The sequence below is a fragment of the Oncorhynchus mykiss genome, chromosome 6, assembly GCF_057628025.1.
Source record: "Oncorhynchus mykiss isolate SJ-2025 chromosome 6, ASM5762802v1, whole genome shotgun sequence".
NCBI classification, from domain to species: Eukaryota; Metazoa; Chordata; class Actinopteri; order Salmoniformes; family Salmonidae; genus Oncorhynchus; species Oncorhynchus mykiss.
This window is the reverse complement of record NC_143027.1, coordinates 64,867,953-64,881,399: the sequence shown is the minus strand read 5'-3', so window position 1 is coordinate 64,881,399 and position 13,447 is coordinate 64,867,953. Positions and strand designations below refer to the sequence as shown.

At 46.8% G+C, this 13,447-nt stretch overlaps 1 protein-coding gene across 1 annotated transcript in view; it reads right to left on the bottom strand.

The window, feature by feature from the left end:
* The window catches only part of LOC149983048 (potassium/sodium hyperpolarization-activated cyclic nucleotide-gated channel 4-like), a 95,931-nt gene that overhangs the window by 33,966 nt on the left and 48,518 nt on the right, over nt 1-13,447 (bottom strand). The window contains exons 3-4 of the mRNA XM_090238561.1: nt 7,576-7,737; nt 5,207-5,425 (exon numbers count right to left, since the gene is read on the bottom strand). Coding sequence (XP_090094687.1) covers nt 5,207-5,425; nt 7,576-7,737 — 381 coding nt within the window. The remainder of the gene's footprint in view (nt 1-5,206; nt 5,426-7,575; nt 7,738-13,447) is intronic.

The following is a 13,447-nucleotide window of genomic DNA, read 5'->3' as shown; positions in this document are numbered from 1 at the left end:
GTTAGCAAACAAGGCCAAAGACCCCTTAGAGACACCAATACTCCTTAGCCGGCCCACAAGAATGGAAGGGTCTACCGTATCAAAAGCTTTGGCCAAGTCAATAAAAATTGCAGCACAATATTGCTTAGAATCAAGGGCAATGGTGACATCCTCGAGGACCTTTAAGGTTGCAGTGACACGTCCATAACCTGAGCGGAAACCAGATTGCATACCCGAGAGAATAATTGCCAAGTGTTAATTACAGATTTACATGGGAGGGGCTGGGGCTGGACACTGTGCACCATGCACTCACTGTCATTTGCTTCTAAAGCCATTTGGGGCTGCTGGCATGTCACAACACGCTGCTTAGCTCCCAACAACACAAGCCCCTTCTGGGGTTCCCTGGCTACTCTCAGAATCATTACCCAACACCGCCAAGAACAGATAGGATACAAACAAACGAACACAGACACTTAGCAGCAGTGGAAACCCAGAATGCTGGTGTTGTGTGCCTTGCCATCACAACACTACAGTACCCCCCCCCCCAGATGTGACGTGACATGATTCACATCAGTAGAATCCCCCCCCCCCCTTTCCTCCTCTTCCCAGTTTAGTGAGGGATTAACCAGTGAAGAGACACACTGGGCTTTGGCCTGCCTGGGTTCTGGCCTGCCTGGGTTCTGGCCTGCCTGGGTTCTGGCCTGCCTGCCAAACCGCAATGCAGATAGATGTACTGTCAGGGATTTACCATGGTGACTGCCGGCCACCATTTTGTCATTTACTGTAGTTGAGAGAAAATAAGTGACTGGGGAGGGAGGGAGAGTGCGTACTATGCTGTATACTGAGAATGGTGTGATCGTGATGACCTGGGAATAGTAAACGGCTTTGGGGGTCAAGATTCTCACTGTCCTGATGCCATAGGACTAGCTTGAGGAATTGACTAAATACCCATCATGATAATGGAAATAACTACATGCTAACACCAAACATATCAAGGGTTTAGAAAGGTCTTGTTTTTCTGATATCTTTGTAGGAAAATGAGAAAAAAAAATCCCACTGGTTTCTCTCACTTCCACTGTTACATGGGGTTACATGAGGTTACAGACATGCAGTCGGGGAGGGAAACAGGCATATGCACAGTCCCATAAAGATGTGCCACTGCCTGTGCCCTCAATCTGGAGAGATGGAATTCCCTTTGTGTGATATGGGTCTCAACCTGCCTTAGCTGTGATGCTGGAATCCATGGGGAAATCTAGAGATGTCTACCCTTTCCAACTCACACCTTAAGATATTGTAGGCTAGCAGAGACACATGCATGGAGCACTGTAATACTGGGGGTTTGGAGGGAGGGAAGGGGTGAGCTGAGGAACAATCTCATGCCCATATGCCCTTTGTGGGATTGAGGGGGGACAGAGGGACAGGGGGAGGCACTGAGTGCGACACCACCTGGGACGCGCACCCCTCCAGGGACGTTACAAAATAAAGAGAAAAAAAGAAATACTTGAATGATAAAATCAGCAGAAAGCATTTTCCCTTTTGACTTTGTTTTGCGCTGATTCCGTAAGAACTGATTGTCAGATTGTTGTTGGATAATATGGGGGGAAAAACCTTGCTTCTCAAATAAATCAAAAGTATATCTCCTATCTGGCTCCCATGTCACAGTTCAAGCCACAGCATTTGAGAGTATGATAACTCAGGCTCTCCACTTTGTACCAGTTACCAGAGTTCCTGCTTCCTTTCAAGAGCTCATTTAAGCTTGCTTGCTAGCGTCTGACAGCCTGCCGTTTATCACATGGAGGCACATTGTAATAACTCTCTATTCACAGCAGATTATACCCAGGCTTTCTGATGATCATTTTATTTCCGTCTTTGAGGAGCATTGCAAACGTCCCTCCCATCTTCCTTCTGCAACATACTTCTGAACTCTTCACAGATTCGCCTCTCTCTATCACTCTCTCTCCCTCTCACCCCCCCCCCCCCCCTCTCTTCCCTCTCTGCCAGAGGGGATATACTCAGACTGTGTTTCTTGGCCAAGTTAAACTGTTACCAGTATGTCACCTAAAGATCATCACCATACCCTCCAGCAGATGGCCTCTCATCTTGCCCAATGTCCTTATATCCCTGTCTGTATACATCCCTGTCTGTATACATCCCTGTCTGTATTACATCCCTGTCTGTATACATCCCTGTCTGTACACATCCCTGTCTCTATACATCCCTGTCTGTACACATCCCTGTCTGTACACATCCCTGTCTGTATACATCCCTGTCTGTATACATTCCCTCTCTGTAGCTACCTGTAGCTCCTCCCTATGCTCTAATGACTGTAGGAGCCTGTGAATCTGGTCAGAGCCAGAGGGAGGAAGGGAGACAGCTAACTGGGCAGATAAATGTGGCGTGTTGTGTCGTTTGGCTCTCTCTGCTTCCCACTCCTCTCCTCTGTCCTGGTTTCACTCACTGAGCTGAGGCCCCCAGTCTCCTGTGTCCTCTCCTCTCTGTGTAAATGGGAAGGAAGCCTGAACACTGTCCCCTTGGGGTGATCGTGCCTGTTGGTCCAAGCCAACAGCAGAACAGAGCAGTTCCACACATAAAGCAGAGTTCTGTCAGAACATAGGCCCACAGACCAACAGTTTAACAGTCCACACGCGTACTGTAGCAATGAGGCCCTTCTACCCTGCACCATTCTGTCCTGCTCACTTCAAATCTGCAGGCTGATCCCAAAGCGAGAGCCTCACCCTGCAGAGCTACCTGCCCTACCCTCACTGCTAATGTGACAACGTAGAACCACACCCTGTTCTCCAATCCAAGCCTCTGGTAGGACAGGGCCAGTGTGATGACTGGGCGAGTTTGTCCATTGGCTGCTGGTGCAGTGTCAGCTGGTTTCTCTCTAGGCTGGAGGCCCTGGAGACAGAACAGAAACAGCTGTGCTCTTCCATGACACAGATCAGATGGGCAACAACTGGAGTGGATTCTACAGGCCTGGATCCTTTGGTTACACAACACTAACACACACTGACCTAAAAGGCCAATCACATTGTCTGTCTGTCTTTCTAGCATACTAGCTAGAGAGACCAGCCAACATGTCCTGGCCACTACATCGAACACTGCTTGACCTTCAGCACAGCAGTACAGTGGGCGCTAATGGTGGAACTGTCTGGTGTCCAGCTACAGCCTCTAACTACACCATGTAGTGGAACTGTCTGGTGTCTAGCTACAGTCTCTAACTACACCATGTAGTGGAACTGTCTGGTGTCCAGCTACAGCCTCTAACTACACCATGTAGTGGAACTGTCTGGTGTCTAGCTACAGTCTCTAACTACACCATGTAGTGGAACTGTCTGGTTTCTAGCTACAGTCTCTAACTACACCATGTAGTGGAACTGTCTGGTTTCTAGCTACAGTCTCTAACTACACCATGTAGTGGAACTGTCTGGTGTCTAGCTACAGTCTCTAAATACACCATGTAGTGGAACTGTCTGGTTTTTAGCTACAGTCTCTAACTACACCATGTAGTGGAAGTGTCTGGTTTTTAGCTACAGTCTTTAACTACACCATGTAATGGACCTGCCTGGTGTCTAGCTACAGCCTCTAACTACTGGCTACAGTATCTGACTACGCCATGTGTCTGAAAGGTTGTAGTGAAACTGTCTGGTGTTTATCTAGTGTCAGAATACACCACTGAGACAAGGAGAAACAGAGAGAAACAAGGAGAAACAGGGAGAAACGGAGAGAAACAGGGAGAAAGGGAGAAACAGGGAGAAACAGGGAGAAACAGGGAGAGACAGGGAGCGACAGGGAGCGACAGGGAGAGACAGGGAGCGACAGGGAGCGACAGAGAGAGACAGAGAGAGACAGGGAGAGACAGGGAGAGACAGGTAGAGACAGAGAGCGACAGGGAGAAACAGCGAGAAACAGCGAGCGACAGGGAGAGACAGCGAGCTATGGAAGGCAGCATCCAGACAGACCGTGCTTAATTACTGGAGCACACAGAAAGATAAATGGGAAAACCCATACTTAAATATTTATTGCAATTTATAGTGCTAATGTTCCTCCAGGCAGACAGAGAGTGGGGAGAATGGGGAGAGGATTCTGAGAGAAGTGGGATGGGGCAGGAGGCTGTGGCACAAAGGGAAGGCGGCAGCAGGGTGGCATGGTGGCTGAGAATGGCCCCTGCTCCACATGCTGATCTGTGGTGAAGAGTCCCAGTTGGGCCACCTGTTAATAAGCCTAATATTATTGGCAGCAAGCGCCTCTGAAGCAGGAGAGAAAGACTAGACTGAGCACTGCGCTGGGACGGCTGTCTGCTCCCTTCTAGTTCAACAGGAATTCTGCATGCACAGCAATAGTCATGCAGTCGGTCCACATCCATAGCACAGCAGTTTGGTGGTTGTATCTATCTGGAGCCCACATTTGACGCCAGTCTCCTGCCCCCATTGATCCCTCCTCCAGGTATGAAGGACAGTCTCTAGATTTTTCAAACACCCACGTAAATATACAATGTCTCAGTGCACACATTACAGTAAGCAGACTCTCGCTCACACACACATACAGTGGGTATCCAGAGACACTGGTTGGCTCTGCTGATTCTGATCTGAACAATTCCCTCCCCCCTCTCTCTCAGTCTCTCTCTCTCTATTTCTCACAAGCTCTCCCTCGCTCTCTGATGATGGATGTACAGTATGTGGGGGTCTCTACAGCCCCTGCCACCCACTCCAGGGGTCACCTCCTCTGTCCCTTTCCACAGATGGTGGACAATGTGGGCGCCTGGCAACAAGGCTCATTATCGCCCACACTGGGCCCATGGAGAGGCTGGGGCACACTGGAGGTGGGCAGGGAGCTGTAGCTAGGAGCTGGGTAGGGCTTCCATGGCCAACTGCCAGGGCCTTCCCATCCCCACACAGGGGAGCCTGGGACTCGCTCTCATGCAGCCCTGAGCACTGCAGCTCACAGGAGTTGAAGGGAGGCGGAAACCTGCATCAATCTGCCCTCATTTAGGGCTGAAACTGAGCTTAACTGTACTGTACTGACTGGCTAATACACATCTAAAGAAGTCTAATATTTTCAACGCTTTGGGTGTCCAAATGAATTCCAGTTGGCTTCATTTGCATTGTAAAGATTCCTAACTCTCCTCTGGGTACAGATACACTGTTCTCCCTACATGTTGATCTCTTGCTGCTTATCCAGTTACCCAGTGATATTCCCATCCATTCTGATCAACGTCACTCACCTTCTCCTGGTACTGCCGACGGGAGGAGTCCAGAGACTGGATGAGTGCGGTGGCGTGACCCACGAACATGGCATAGCAGGTGGCGCCCACGATCATGCTGAGGATGGTGAGCCACACGTCCGTCATGCCCACAGGTGGGTACATGCCGTACCCGATACACAGCATGTGGCTCATGGCTTTGAACAGGGCGTAGGAGTACTGCTGTCCCCATGTGTCGTTCTGGATGGGGGGAGAGAGGAAGAGAAAAGGTGACAGAGGGAAGAGAGGGATATGGTGATATGGGGGTACTGTTCACACTCTGCCAGATGTCTGGAGGGAAAAGGTCAGCAAGCACTAAGACTGAGTCCTTCTTACTTTCATCATCATCATCAATGTCATTATCACCATTGTCAATGTCGTTATCACCATCAACGTCATTATCATCATCATCATCCACGTCATTCATCCTCATCATCCATCCTCATCCTCATAGTCATCATCATCGTCCTCATTCTCATCATCACTCTCATAGTCATCATCATCATCATCAACGTTGTTATCATCATCATCATCCTCATAGTCAACGTCGTTATCATCATTCTAATCATCCTAATCCTCATGGTCATCATAGTAATCGTCATCGTTATCATGTAAGAGGGCAGCCACAGATGTCCTCTTCATCATGCCTCAAAAGGAACATCAACACTTGGCTACACCAACATACACTCTCCTATATGTAAGTACTCAGGGGAGAACTGCCTTGGCTGGGCCTTTTCTGCTTGGAGCAGAAACTAAACACAACCATCAGGGTGACTGAATGGATGGAGCCCGAGACACAAGAGGCCTGCAAGGCAAAAAGTAGGTCAGCTATTTAGAAAAATGTGATTTTTCATTTCTTGCTTCTCGTTTGTGGATAAATTGCCCTTTTTTCCTTTAGATCCCATGGTGGTCCAAGCGGAATCAATATCTGCTCTCTCCTGAGGTGACATGTCCAAATTGCTTTCAAACTCATTTCCACAGGGGTAAAACCTGAGAGATAGGAAAGTTATTAGTGCCTCCTAAAAAGGTATAGAACGGATGACCCAATAAGATAATGGGCCCGCTACTGTAAGGAAAGACAAGAGCCACAGCACCACTAGCCTCTAATTCTTATCAGGCCCAATTTACTCTCGGCTAGAAGAAGACCAACAGCTACAGTTCAATTATATTTCTCACTGTACTGTTCCACATTCAAATGAAAAGTCATGCAAAGAAATTAGCCACAGTGTTTACTGGGTGAAACAAAACAAAACACATTTACATTTTAATGAGAGAGTGCAGTTTTTCAGTGATAGAATCACAATCCATATGTCATAGTTTTTCATAATGGTGTTGTGTAACGCAGAGCAGGAGTTTAGGTCAAAGTGATCCCTCCCTGACAGTAGACAGCTTGCCATGCCAAAGGTGTTTGCTAGGCTAATGTTTCCACTGACTGACTACTGGCCTGTCTGTCTTTAATTACCTAATTAGAATTTGATGTGATTGTTTTTTATTCACAGATCCCAGATTAATCCTCTTTGAGGGCTGGGAGCTGTTTGCCTGCCTTCCGTGAGCTCGACAACAAATCCTCATCATAAATCATCTCTCTCTCTCTCAAAAGGCCCTGTTCGTTTGGAACATGGCAGGTTATACTGTGTGTCCGTGTGCCGCGGTTGATTCAGGGTCACACCTCAGGTGTCGCAGGGTCTGGTTATATAACCACAAAGAAAACTTAATTACAGAGGAGAGGGCGGTCATTACGGGACATAGGGCCTCTCTCTCTCTCTCTCTCTCTCTCTCTCTCTCTCTCTCTCTCTCTCTCAGACGTGGAAATGCAGCCGCAGCGTAGCTAACAATGTCATGAAATTAAAGAACAGCAGGAGTGCTCGCTGGGAAATTGTCAATACTTGACCAATATTGGATAAGGGCTTTCTGTCCTCTGAAAGTCATTATTTCATACGAAGCCAAGCTCACCGCCTAGCTCTCGCTTTCAGAATACAGAAAACCAAACCATACAGAGCTGGTGGAGAGAGAGAGCTCCAAATAACTGAAGAAAAAGCAGCAAATTGAATAAATGTGGGCGAATAAAGGAGAAAGGAAAAAAAAAACATTGGATTTAGGCGGGAAAATGGACAGATATGCAAGGCAGCCATTTCCCATGATGCTCCAGGCTTCGTACAGTAATTACAGCTACAGAGAGATGAGATAACAGGGAGGGACTAATCCGATTTAAACAGACTTGGGCTCCGTCTGAAGTGGCACCCTATTCCACACAGTGTACTTTTGACCAGAGCCCAGTAGTGCACTTCCTAGATATTAGGGTGCCAGTTTGGATGCCAACTAGTATTGGAGCACAGCAAAGCACTACTTACCACCATTTTGTTTTTGGACACCCAGCAGTCCTGGGGGAAGTCCTGCAGCATGGGAACCAGGAACTGCAGACATCCGTCCCAGTGGCATAGCAGCAGCATCATACCAATCAGGTTGACGATACGCACCATGGCACTGGCCAGGTCATAGGTCATATGGAAGATCTGAAGAGCAGGACAGGTAGAGGAAAGGACTGTGTTAGGACATAGGTCATACGGAGGATCTAGAGAGCAGAATACAATACATTATTGTCCATTTTGTGAGAAACAAAAATGTGTCTTCAGTTTATCGCAAACCGTCACACATACACGCTGAGAGGCACAGGGTCAGCCACAGAGCAGCGCCCCTGGATGGAGAGCAGAACAGGATGAGGAGAGGAATTGTATTAGAGCACGACGGCATGTGTAGGCTGGCTGGCAGACAAGGCCCTGGATTACAAAACCCCTTTTCTCCAGGGGTGTTGCCTGTTTACTTTGTTCCCTAACCCTTTGGTTGATACTTTTTATAGTCAAGGTGAAGGCCAAGCAGTTTCCTACATGCAACACGTGGGCTGAGCCAGACCACGTTGAGTCTGAATCTGAGCATACGTTCTAGTCCGAGGCCACAGTGTTCTCCATCACACATGCAGGACCCTAGCCTCAACGTACAGCAACATAACGAACATCATCTTCGATGTGCTTTTTACAGACGGTGACATGGGTGGTCTGTAGAGGATGGTCAGGATGGTCATGTGAGCATGGCTTGGCCTATGGGGGAGGATTTATTGAATCACTCTAATCAACCCCTTAGGTAAGCACATTAATACAAAGTGGATGGAGGGATGGGCAGGTGTGTGTATGCGTCCCTGCAGACTGAGTGTGGGCAGCACGGGCGAGCTTTGTTAATCCTAATGATAAATAGACTCATAAGCAGCTACAGGACGCCTACTCTACGCTGGTGTGGATTTTAATGGCTTCAACAATTTAAAGCCACTTAATCCCATTGAGGGCCGCGGTGTGCAATGTTAACTGCTGTTCTCCTTATTAAAAGCCACTCAGCGCCGTTTAAAAGCTTAAGGCTGAGAGAGGGATCTCTCTCGTCTTTGTTGGCAAATGGTGGGAAGAGGGGAGAAGAGAAGGCAGCCACACACTGCCACAGTCACACACAGGCAGGCGCTCTCCACCATTCCTCCTGACCCAGGCTAGATGTCTCTGGTTGCCTCCTAAAGCCCAGTGCTTGTTGATCTGACGCTCCGTTGTTTCTATCGGAGTGGCTGTGTGGAAACAACAGACAGGGACCAGGGACTAGTACTGAGACAGGCTGTGTGACGGGCCTCTATGGGACAGTGTGGACTCTGGGCCATCACATCAGATCACCACCGTCAGAGGGGCCAGCCGGAAAGGGGAGAGTCAAAAATGTCCCCAAGAAGACTTGTTGCTGCTGGGTAGGAGGGAAGCATCAGGCTGCCAGGCTCCAGGGTGAGTGCATGGTGGAGACATTACAGCTGCAGCTCTGGGCTCTTGTTCAAAGTGTTTAGTCCGGTATTTACATCATCTGAGCCGAGTCATTCACCCGGCTGCGTCCTTCTCACTTAATCTACCAAACCACTCGCTTCTTCTTCTTCTTCTTCTTCTTCTTCTTCTTCACCTCCTCTCTCCCTCTCTCCTCTCCACAGCTGTGCTCCACTCCAAACACAAGGAGGAGATATTGGTTTTTAAAGAGCCCACTCTCTTTCCAAACACGATAATGGTTATGGTAGCTGATACAAGGCAATATATTGTGATGTTGATTCTCCAGCTGGAACTAAATGACAATCCATAACATTACAGAGCTGTCAAAATCCCCATGTGTGTCAAATTAATAAATCATAAACTACCCAATCCAGTCTCACACTTGAGATTGAGATGATTTCATTTGTAAAAGTGTGAGCTCTCTGATACAGTGGATGCGTTTGTAATGTATTTAAATGTAGACATTAAAAATGGATGATATAAAACATACATTGTTCAAGCCCACAGGATGTCGGTCAAACAGCAAAACATTGAATGAATTATCCGTTCACACTTCCCGTCCGAGCATCTTATGTCACTAACATTACAATCGTCATGGAGCTCGTCAACGTGAAGTGTCAAGCTGATAGAGCTAAGAAGGTCGCTTATTCTATATATATTGTTCTATTTGAATAGGGCAGCTACATAGGTGAGATGCTGATACCTGTCCAAGACTACTAGTACTGTACAAAGAAAACTCTACTGTCAAATCTTTCTACCTGTAGAAGTTCCATCCCACTCCACACACACTAAACTGGTTGAATCAATGTTGTTTTCACGTCATTTCAATGAAATTACATTGAACCAACGTGGAATAGACGTTGAAGTGACGTTTGTGCCCAGTTGGATGTGCCCTTAAAATACTTGTTGAACTTCTGCACTGAATGGAGAATAAAGCTCTCCTGACTTGTTCAGAATAATGCAATGCAAATCTCCAGATAGTACTGGCAAATGAGACAGAGAAAGAGAGCAGGGGCTTTAACTAGTGCATTTCAGTGGGGGGAGGTGATTCCTAGCTATATATCTTCCTAGCCTATATCTTCTCTCAGCCTTAACTCAATTACCCCAATAATATTCCCATTCCCACTAAATTGAGAAATTTAAGCTTATTTAAGCTTATTATTTATTCTGAGGCTAAAGAAGGAGGAGAAGTCATGTATCACTCTCTCTCTCAAATCATTTCATACATTCACATATCTCTCTTTAGCTGAATTCCTGGTGATTTGACAGTCTTTTACTAAAAACTTTAATTGCCAAGTGTTAATTAGAGATTTACAGGGGAGGGGCTGTACACTGTACACCATACACTCACTGTCATTTGCTTCTAAAGTCATTTGGGGCTGCTGGCATGTCACAACACGCAGCTTAGCCACACACACACACACACACACACACACACTGCATTGTAGAGTACAGCACATTAAAGGGATGATGGATGGCTGGCCTCTTTGTTTTAATTGATAGGGACATACAATAAGCCTGGCTGCATGACTATCTGGCTAAACAACAGAGCCATGAATGATGAGGGCCCGCCAGACAATCTACAAAGGTATCTTAAGGGCAGGGGGTTTGTTGGCAGCCACGTTACTCTAACACCTAACCTCATCAGTGCTCTCAATGGTGAGAGCTATGGACGAGCTCTACTCTGTTTGAAACCAAGGCTTTTACCATCTAGGTGACCTTCAATTTCCCTTACTTTTTTACGGTTAATAGCTAAGGAATGTCTTCAACAGAACTAATGTCATATCGAACACATATGTTATGTGTCTGTGTTGTGGTCAAGATTACTTCTAATGCACATTGCATTACACAATAATTAATACAAAACTATACAGTGTCATATATTCACATGTACATCATCCTTGTCTTCTAAACAAATCGTAAATGTGGAAGGATCATTTGTGTTTTGTTTATTTTAGATTTAAAGAATGTTAAATTGTCCGAGACATTACAGTGAAAAGGACCCAGTCCAGAAAGACAGACATGCCCAGACAAGACATCCACTTGATCAATAGGGAGACACCTGATCGTGTCAGGAAGCTATCTGGGACACACAGGCAGTCACAGTCACAGCTGCAGAGTCATCCCAGACAGATGGAGGGAGAGAAGAGTGTGGTCCAGGTGAGGGAGAGAGAGAGAGAGAATAGCTGCATACGTCTGTGGGTGAGACAGCCAATGTAATGCTATGCTGCGGCATCTGGTGTTCACCGTCCAGGCTGCTAATGATGATGAATGCCTGGCATCATGTGTCTCCACCAAGTCCAAGAAAAATCTCTCATTCCTGTTGTTTCACTGATGCCACTTTCATATTGCCACCCACCCCCCTTTTCTGATTTTAGTTCAACATTGGGCTGGAATTCAGTATAAAAGGACAACATGGGCGACACAGTAAAATGCCAGACCCTCATCCACACTGTAATGGTAGACAAGGGAGTTGTGTAGATAAAGAAATGGGGGCGACAGAGAGAAAGAACCACATGGGGCACTCTTTCATCAGCTGTCTATACAAGCCTTGGCCTGGAGGGCTTTTGAGGAAGCCACAGAATGCTTTCATTCAGCTTCCTACCGAGAAGCATCGATGGGTTCGTGCCGGATTACACATTTTAATGTAGAAGTCTTCTAAGGGGCCCTGCTGTGGGTATTAATATAACACAAGGCACATTCACAGACAGTCTTGAGGACCTGTCACTCTTGCTGGCAAGCCTCATTGTGCACTCAATAATACCCCATTAAACCTTTTCTTCTTTCTTATCAGTGAAACAGCAGTCCTTGGTCAAGGTACGGGTCACCAAGTGGAGGACTGATTGGCTGATTTGCGTTATTTGCATATTTTGTGTGTGCAGATTTATTGGGTGGAAAATGAATGGAAGTGCTCTCCCTCCCTCGCGGCGTGCCTGCCTGGCAACCACGTGGCCCACTCTTATCAAAGCACCTTGGGATTTCTTTCTGTGGCATATCGGATAATTCCCCCCCCCCCTCTATCCTGCACACAGCCAGTTGGGCAGAAAAGCCATCCATCTTAACAATCCCAGATGCCAATATTAATAGGAAGATGGACTCCCTGCCTCCATGCACTAAACAAACACAGATGGTGGTGCTCCAAAAGCTCCTGACACCAAGTTCAAAACACTGTGGAATTGTTGAAAACTATCCACCGCCGCCTGCTAATCTTATTCTTGTTACCGCTAAGTCAGAAAAGTATTTAAGGATGTTTTCTCTCTTTCTGCAAAATTAAGTGCAGCTAAGTGCTGACTGAGATAAAACATCTAATTCTGGGGCTTGATGCTTTGGCTTTTGTATTCTTTCCACATAAGGCCGTTGACAATTTTGCCGTTTAAAATATTTCCTCATCAAGGCCCCAAATGCCTCTGCATCCCTGCTAAAAGCAGCAAGCGGGGGGATGGTGATGTTGAAGACATCTGGCATGGGAGCCACTCTCACAAATTAGTCATTAGTGCATTCGTTTGAGTTTGATTTAATAACATGTTGACTAATTTAATTCAAGTCACTGGGTTTGTCTACAGGAAACAACTCCGATGAGGAGGATATTCGGCCAGCGTCTTATTTTTATCCCAATGAAATATGACAATGAGTACAGCCCAGCTGTCTAGACAGAGAGAGATGAGGATAGGAGGACAGACAGGAGAGATGCCATGGCACTGATTGCAGCCTCCTCCCTTTGATATGATGGATATCTGCACACCACTTAGAATATCATTATCTATGACAGCGTTATCGCCCCCCCACAACCACCACATTACTTCCGGCGCCGACAGAGATGGCCGCCTCGCTTCGCGTTCCTAGGAAACTATGCAGTATTTTTTTTTTACGTGTTTTTTTTCTAACTTCCGCAACGCATATAAGGCCCTCCCCCGCCCTCCTTTCGGAAAAGCTGACTACGACTCCAGCCTACAGACAGAAACAAGAAAAAACAAGAAGCTCCCGCGCTCAGGTCTGTTCAATGCTGGTCCGACCAATCTGATTCCACGCTTCAAGACTGCTTCGATCACGTGGATTGGGATATGTTCCGCATTGCGTCCAACAACAACATTGACGAATACGCTGATTCAGTGAACGAGTTCATTAGAAAGTGCATCGGCGATGCTATACCCACAACAATGATTAAAACATTCCCAAAACAGAAACCATGGATTGATGGGAGCATTCGCGCGAAACTGAAAGCGCGAACCACTGCTTTTAACCAGGGCAAGGTGACCGGAAACATGACCGAATACAAACAGTGTAGCTATTCCCTCTGAAAGGCAATCAAACAAGCTAAGTGTCAGTATAGAGACAAAGTAGAGTCACAATTCAAAACCTGCAGGCTCTCCTTCACTGCAGCCGA